This window comes from Hypomesus nipponensis, chromosome 14 (assembly GCF_054491055.1).
Source record: "Hypomesus nipponensis isolate SF chromosome 14, ASM5449105v1, whole genome shotgun sequence".
In the NCBI taxonomy this organism is placed as follows: Eukaryota; Metazoa; Chordata; class Actinopteri; order Osmeriformes; family Osmeridae; genus Hypomesus; species Hypomesus nipponensis.
In genome coordinates, this window is record NC_140374.1 from 22,837,969 (window position 1) to 22,846,547 (window position 8,579).

The 8,579-nt window shown below is 44.2% G+C and overlaps 1 protein-coding gene across 1 annotated transcript; it reads left to right on the forward strand.

Annotated features, from left to right (window-relative positions):
* Positions 1-2,362: 2,362 nt before the first annotated feature.
* syt12 (synaptotagmin XII) lies at positions 2,363-6,090 on the forward strand. The gene is made up of 7 exons (XM_084672839.1): positions 2,363-2,411; positions 2,539-2,732; positions 3,006-3,416; positions 4,615-4,830; positions 5,095-5,215; positions 5,533-5,666; positions 5,917-6,090. The coding sequence occupies exons 1-7, from the start codon at positions 2,363-2,365 to the stop codon at positions 6,088-6,090; spliced, it is 1,299 nt and encodes a 432-aa protein (XP_084528965.1).
* The last annotated feature ends 2,489 nt before the right edge of the window (positions 6,091-8,579 follow it).

Sequence of the window (8,579 nt, forward strand, 5' to 3'; positions counted from 1 at the left end):
TCAGTTCTCTTTTGTTTTTTCCTTCTCTTCTTCCCCACTCTCCCATCCTTCATACTTTCCAGTTTCCATCAGGGTAGAGCTTCTCCTGCCTAGTGAGGGTCTGTCAGAGCAGGGTAGAGCTTCTCCTGCCTAGTGAGGGTCTGTCAGAGCAGGGTAGAGCTTCTCCTGCCTAGTGAGGGTCTGTCAGAGCAGGGTAGAGCTTCTCCTGCCTAGTGAGGGTCTGTCAGAGCAGGGTAGAGCTTCTCCTGCCTAGTGAGGGTCTGTCAGAGCAGGGTAGAGCTTCTCCTGCCTAGTGAGGGTCTGTCAGAGCAGGGTAGAGCTTCTCCTGCCTAGTGAGGGTCTGTCAGAGCAGGGTAGAGCTTCTCCTGCCTAGTGAGGGTCTGTCAGAGCAGGGTAGAGCTTCTCCTGCCTAGTGAGGGTCTGTCAGAGCAGGGTAGAGCTTCTCCTGCCTAGTGAGGGTCTGTCAGAGCAGGGTAGAGCTTCTCCTGCCTAGTGAGGGTCTGTCAGAGCAGGGTAGAGCTTCTCCTGGGGATGGGCTCTACTGGAGGCCTCACTTCTTGCAGCAGCTGTCACTGTGACTGCACTGCACCAGCCAATTAAATTGGGCTGCCCTGAGTTTACAAATGCTAAGCAATAATTGAGGGATTTCTTTTGCCCTCCCCAACCCCTTCCCCCCACCCCCCACCCCCACCCCCCTTTTCCTCTTCTATGTCATTAGTGTAATGTTCCATTTCACTTAAGCCTGAACCAATGGAAGTTGTACGTTTATAAAAAAAAAAAGAAGCAGGGCAGGGGATGAAGTGTTGAGGTGAGAGGGTTCAGAAGTGATCAAAACTGTGAAATGACACATTGTACCTGCTGGCACACAGCTAACACTAGGTCTCTATGTTTACATCACATTTACATTTATGCATTTAGCAGATGCTTTTATCCAAAGCAACTTCCAAGAGAGAGCTTTACAAGAGTGCATAGGTCACTGATCATAACAATGAGATAGCCCCAAACATTGCAAGCAGCCAAAACATGAAGCAAACATTGTGAAAAACCCAATAGGTGCCAAAGGGAAGAAACATAAGAGCATGCAGTTAAACGAGTTACAATTAAACAACATGTACCTGTAGAAAAGCAATCAACAGTAAAATATTTCACAGCTACTACAATAATTTAAATCTGTTACAACTAACCAACAAGAGCAACAAGTCTCAATAAGAGTCATTGTGATAATGGAGGATACTAGCATCAGGTCGGGCAAATCATTCCTAAGTACAGTTGTACTCCTGGAACAAGTGCGTCTTGAGCCTTCTCTTGAAGGAGGGTGGGGGTGTAAGGCTGCAGGAGAGACTTGATGTAGTCGGGTGCAGTCCCATTCACCACTCGGAAGGTCAGTACCAGGGTCTTGAATCTGATATGGGCCGTGATGGGTAGCCAGTGAAGGGAGATGAGGAGTGGGGAAAAATGGTAGCAACTGGGTAGGTTGTAGACCAGGCGGGCTGCTGCATTTTGAATCCTCTGGAGATGGCGGGTTGCGCATGCTGGAAGACTGGCGAGCAGCGAGTTGCTATGTAGGTGTTTTACCCTGCACATTTTTACCAAAGGCTGTTCTGAACTAAATAAAACCTCTCCCGCTGCAGTAACACCAACATGTTCCCTGTAAGGTGTTTATGTACTGCGATGAGGCATGACTGCCATGACTTCTTAATTACTAAACATGACACTAAGCAACCATGTGACGTGTTAACGTTTATGCTAAGGCCAACAAAGCTAAAAAAAAATATTTAAGGGCTACTAACTCTTTTGAAAATCAAGAGTATTCATATGCAGTACATGTTTACCTGCAAATACATTATATGACATGCCTATTCAAAGTGTTGTGTTCTTTTACAGGATCCATCATAATGTTGCCCTACAAAATGATGACAGCTTTTACAGGATCCATCATAATGTTGCCCTGCAGAATGATGATGACAGCTTTTACAGGATCCATCATAATGTTGCCCTACAAAATGATTACAGCTTTTACAGTAACCATCATAATGTTGCCCTGCAGAATGATGATGACAGCTTTTACAGGATCCATCATAATGTTGCCCTGCAGAATGATGATGACAGCTTTTACAGTAACCATCATAATGTTGCCCTGCAGAATGATGATGGCAGCTTCTTCCACAATTGATCCCCCTTTTTGCGATCCCTAGTTTCTTTAGCTTCATCTGTGATGTCGAGACAATGCCATTTTTGTTTCTTTACTTCATTTGTTCCTGTACAACTGAATGTAGCAATAAAACTTGATAAAGTGATTGATTGATTGTTACTGGAGTACAGGATTGCTGAGTTCTTCTTCTGTTTGCAGGCTGGTAGCTGCATGATGTCCTCAGCACATGGCAGGGATATATCTGACTACCATCTCAGTGGTCAGTATCCAGCACACTCCTCATTTTGTTACCAACTGTATTACATGTTGTGGTAAACAGTGGAACTTGATATTGCCTCATTCACAATGTCTGCCCTGTGACCCCAATGTCTGCCCTGTGACCCCAGTGGTCCGGAACCCTCCAGGGTGGGAGGTGGGTGTGTACCTGGGTGGGTTCCTGGTCCTGCTCGGCGTGGCCGGCTTCAACATCTGGAGGCTGTGGAAGTCCGGCACGTTCCCTGCACCCTCACCCTTTCCCAACTTTAACTACCGCCACTTGCAGGAAAAATATGGCAACTCCTTCTCCGAAGTGCGACAAAAGGTGAGATCAAGTGTTCCAAATATATATTCAGGACTTAAACAATAGTATTTTTAAACAATGCTTACAGGCCAGAGGTCTCAACATTAAATTGATGTTTATATTTATTTTAATCACGGGATGTATTTCTATGTATTTTGTGTGTGCACTGTGTGCGCACTGTGTGGGTGTGTAATTGTGTGGGCGTGCGTGTGTGTGTGTAAGTGTCCTTTGGCACCAGTTAAAGAGCATTCTGTGCAGCAGATGCTACATTCCGTTTCTTTCTTTGCTCTGTAGAGAGTGGTGGCCAACAACCACAGACGGACCTCCACCACCATTCCCCCCAGCCGCAAGCCCAGCTTGGCGCTCGGGGACACCCCCGATGACCTGAGGGACCTGGGCCACCTGGAGATGATGAACCGGGAGCTAATGCTGGACGCCACCGTGCCGGTGCAGCTCAACCGCTCCATCTCCACAGACTCCCTCAGCTCCATCTCCTCCGTGGCCAACAACTTTGGGCACGACTTCACTGTGGGTCAGCTGGAAGTGACCCTGGAGTTTGAGGCCCGCCCGGGGCCAGGGCCGGGCCTGCTCCACATTGCGCTGCACCAGGGCAAGGACCTGCTGGAGCGCGAGGAGGGGGACTTCCCTGGGTGCTTCATCCGCGTCACCTTGGTGCCAGAGGAGATGAATGTGGGCGTCACTAGGGTGAGTTTGGGTGGGGTTGTACAGCTGTGTAAGAGTGTGTGTTCTCTGATGGTGTCTCTATTTTTTATTAAAAACATTTTCAAAAAACATTTTCAACCTTTCAAAAACCTATTTTTCGAAATAAAAAGATATATGTATTTGTTCAACCTTTCAAACCTATTTTTCAAAACTTTTTAAGGGGACTATTTTTCAAAATCCTCCTCTCTCCTTTTCTTTCACCGTGTGTATGAAAAAAAAATCTAAAAAGTTTACTTTATCGATGAGACAGAAGGAGTCTGACATTTCCTGGTGAATATATTACGTGTCTATAGTGTTTTTTGGTATTGATGTATTCATAGGATGTGAGGTCCAGTTACCATAGTGACACTATTGGCAAATTTTTACCTAAGTATATGTCAGAGTCCATACATATTTACTTTAACTTGTGTTAAATGTGAAAAAGTGTAGTCAGTATTGCCATTACTGATTATATATTGAAAAACAAACCACTCCCAATTGCCATTCCTTTTTTAGGTTCAGAGCAGACCGTAACTTCTAAAGGAATGTGTGGTAGTTCCTGCTGCAGCGTCAGGGGAGCTATTCCCTGTTTATGTAGGAATGACGTCAGCTCTATTCTTCAGCACAGTCCACAGGGGAGCAAGCCATCAAGCCTGCTACCCCTAGCTATCGTTCTCTTCCTCTCTCCTTTCTCTCTCCCCTTTCTCTCTTATTGTCCTCTCCTTCTCTGTCACTCTTCATGGTCTCCTCCTTATCTTTCTTGTATCGTCTTCATTCTTCTTCTGTTCCTCTCCTCCTCCCTTGCCCCCCCCCCCCCCCCCCAGTAATCTTAAACCTGTAATTAAAAACGACAGTCAGTCACATGTAGATGTAGAGTTCCAGTCGCAGGCAGCATAAGCAGTGATGCAGGTGAAGATGACGCGTTGGGTGACGCACGTGGTTTAGATGTGTATATTTATAGTGCTGTGGTGTTTCACAATCTGTAAGTGTGAGAATATGCAGCTTGTGTTTTCTCTGTGATTCTTGTTGTAAGTTATTTCTCTGTTGGGCAATGGTTGACTGTTTTGATGTTATTTATGGGTATTCTTTTACATTATCAGGGTTTTACAGGAACTGAACAGACATGGCCACACAGAGATTCCAGTATATAATCATACAATCTATGATCTAGCCAACCAGACCTTTTGTGATATAATCGCAGGTCCAGACAAACGCGTTCACAGTCGTGTTCGACGAGCGCTTCTCCATCCCGCTAGAGCCGGCCGCCCTGGAGGACAACAGCCTGAGGTTCTCCGCCTTCGGGATCGATGCAGAGGAGAGGAACATCAGTGCTGGGGTGGCAGAGTTGAAGTTGTCTGACCTGGACCTGTCTGTCAGACCCTTCAACGCCTGGCTCTACCTACAGGATATCAATAAGGTACCGCTAAAGAAGACACTAATCACTACTTTAGCCCATTCTGCTCTGTTACACTGACGGGTTTGTCTGCTTCTCTAGATGGAGGGATGGATGGATGGATGGATGGATGGTTGGTTGGATGGATGGATGGATGGATGGATGGTTGGTTGGTTGGATGGATGGATGGATGGTTGGATGGATGGTTGGATGGATGGTTGGATGGATGGTTGGATGGTTGGATGGTTGGTTGGATGGTTGGACTAACAGGAGTGTCACTGTGCCCAGGCAGTGGATGCAGTGGGGGAGATCCTGCTGTCTCTCAGCTACCTGCCCACAGCAGAGCGCCTCACAGTGGTGGTGGCTAAAGCCAAGAACCTTGTGTGGACCAACGGGAAAACCACCGCAGGTGAAACTATTCTTTAGTTGCCCCCCCCCCCCCACCATATCCTTCCTTCACCTACTTCTTTTTTCTATCCAAATTCAGATTTGACTCGTCTCCTCTGCAAAAATCAATTAAGGACCTTATGCCATATTTAAATTATGACCTCAATTCAGGGAAATATACAACAAAAGTATATAATTTTATAATGATAATATATGTTTTATACATGTTTTTAATACTGGGAGATTGCCCAGCTTCAGCAATGGAAACTACATTAATGACAAGCAATTTAGCAACATCTGCAAAATGTTCAAAGTCATTCAAATCTCTCTTGTCAACAGATCCATTTGTAAAAGTGTATCTTCTGCAAGATGGCAGGAAGATCAGCAAGAAGAAGACATCCATGAAAAGGGACGATACAAACCCTATCTTCAATGAAGCGATGATCTTCTCTGTGCCCGCTGTGGTGTTACAGGTGATGCTCGGAGCGTCCTGGTGAATGTCCTCACGTGGGGATCATGTTAGAACCCAGTAGGATTCCACAGCTGACTAACTAGTTTGAACTCTGTGTCACTCTGAGGTTTCTGCAATTTGTATGAGTGTAATCACTTTGATATGTTCTTGTAGACCATATCAATTCATACTATTCCACAAGTCTCGAATGTACTATAATTAAAATCCATTAAGTTCTGAGTCTGAGTTCTACTGGTGTGCTCTGTCCCCAGGTCCTCTCCCTGAGGGTCACGGTGGCTGAGGTCACCGAGGACGGCCGGGGGGAGAACGTGGGTCACGTGATCATCGGCCCAGAGGCTAGCGGCATGGGCATCACCCACTGGAACCAAATGCTGGCGACCCTGAGGAAACCTGTGTCTATGTGGCACCCTCTGAGGAGAACCTAATACTCCCCCCTCCACCCCCCCACCCCACCCCCACCCCACCCCCACCCAACCCCCACCCCACCCCACCCCTACCCCACCCACTCCACCCCACCCCCACCCCACCCCGCCCCCCCCGCCCCCACCCCGCCCCCACCCCGCCCCCACCCAGCCCCCACCCCTGCCCTATGTGGTATCCTCTGAGGAGGACCTAGTGCCCCCCCTTTCCCTGTACAGACCCTTCAGTCACCAGGGTCGGGCTTGATTCTATTTTAGGATAAGGAGAGTTCAAATTCCAGTAAAATAATTGGAAACAAGTATTTTAAAATAAGTCTGTTAGAGTTAACTGTTGAATACTCAACAGAGGTACATTTATTTTAAGATTGTAAACAAAATTGGAGGCAATTTTAGTTTTCTATGGCTAGTAAAATCCATACCGCTTTCCAAAGTGCCTCCAGTTTTGTTTATGCAATTGTGATGCATCCACTTTCAGTGCATATTGGAATTTCAACTAAGTCCTTAAAAGCAGATTTTGAATTGATTATTGAATGGATGGAGACAGAGTCCAGCCTTGGTGTTCACAGCTGTATGCATGGTGCCTACTGTTGTTCTAGTTTACTGTCCTCCAGAGCAAGACAATACAAGGGGGTAATTAGCTCCTTTTCAGGAAAGGTTTCTTTTGAAACCCATCATCACTCTGTGGATGATCACAGCCCTGTTTGATGAAGGACTACAGCGCTGATGCTGAGGTGAGCTTGATCTGATTTTCTTGTGGTTATTTGTAAATAGTGAGAGTGACACATTATACCGTTTAGTTGTTTTATCTTGTGTTTTTTGTTTTTTTGAGAATAATAAATCCAGGTTCTTTAATCCAGGTTCAACCAATTTGTAGCAGTTGTTACAGGGTGGCCCCATCTGACCTAAAACGTTGCAGTATCAATTATTTATATTTAACAATTATTGGGGTGCTCTGTAAAAAGTGTACAAAGTATTTGCTTTCATTGTTTATTGCATAAAAATAGTACAATCTTATTACTATCATGAATGAATAAAACTGTCATTACGCTGATGAATATTGACAATGTGACAATCAATATTCCTCACAATTACATTTTCATTTAAATTAAGGAGCCATTGGAAGCTTAACAAAACTTTTGACAAATGTTGTGGAAAGGTTAATACTGTCAGATGTTTGCACCCAAGCAATCCCCATCAAAACCCCACACACAATACACACACACCCACATCAACACAATACACACACACATCAACACAATACACACTCACACACATCAACACAATACACACACACCCACATCAACACAATACACACACACCCACATCAACACAATACACGCACACACACATCAACACAATACACACACACGCTTACTGGTAAAATACACACACACCCACATCAACACAATACACACACACGCTTACTGGTAAAATACACACACACCCACATCAACACAATACACACGCTCTCTGGTAGAATACACACACATCCACATCAACACAGTACTGGATGTTTGCCGGGAGCTTTACTCTGCTCTTATGTAGCCCTTATGAACACTTATGTAACCCTTATGTAGCCCTTATGAACACTTATAACAACATCCTGTTTGTAGGTGATCAACTCCACTCGCACTACTACTCATAACCTTTCTGGGACAGTATACAAATAACGGCACTGTTCTCTGTGGCTGCATCTGTGAAGTCTGATGTCTAATTATTAATAACCCCCAGTGGGGTTTAAAATGTGTCCACACAATATTTTATGGGGGTTCTTTGCATTGTACTCCCGTTTGGCAATACAATTTTATTGTACAACAGAATGTGAACTAACACGTGAACTAACCTCGTTTGTATGACAGCATTTTAAAAACTGATCAGTGAAATATAAATGTTAATCATGCATTTTCAGATTACTTTGCCCATCTACTTTCTCGAGTAACCGTTCTTCAAATTCTGTGTTGCTGCTGAGCTCGTGGTTGGCTTGCCTTCCTAGCACCTCATAATTTCACAGCTAACTCAGCTGTCGAGCGCTACATTTCCTACTGTGCCAAATGCATAATTGAAGCAATATTTTCATTTTCTGTACGCATTTGATCACCAGTTATACATTTGACCATGCATGTTTGAAATGATTTTGAACTTGATGTGGATGTGTCTTCAACATAGTGTGTTTTGTGTGAACACTGTTTGAAATAAAAGTAATGCAACATAAACCTTAGCCAGTAGATTTTTTTGTTTTATTTAAAATATAATTACTTTACACACACATTTTAAATGTTTTACAAATTGTACATAGAACTATCAACAAATATTGTTTCTTTGTAAGAATGGAATATTTAGTTATTAGAAGTGACCAATAAATGCATATGAACTCATTGTTTGTAATATCTCAATGAATATTCATATTCAATAACCATATTCACTTAAAAAACTGTACAAAATAAAACATGAATGACTATTATCGTATTCATAAGATCAGAACACTTTTGGGGTAT

Bases quoted from the DNA above. Each gene is read 5' to 3' on its own strand.
- syt12 (XM_084672839.1), top strand. From the start codon at position 2,363: ATGATGTCCTCAGCACATGGCAGGGATATATCTGACTACCATCTCAGT. The intron at 2,412-2,538 runs GTCAGTATCCAG...CTGTGACCCCAG, and splicing joins ATCTGACTACCATCTCAGTG to TGGTCCGGAACCCTCCAGGG. The intron at 3,417-4,614 runs GTGAGTTTGGGT...ATATAATCGCAG, and splicing joins TGAATGTGGGCGTCACTAGG to GTCCAGACAAACGCGTTCAC.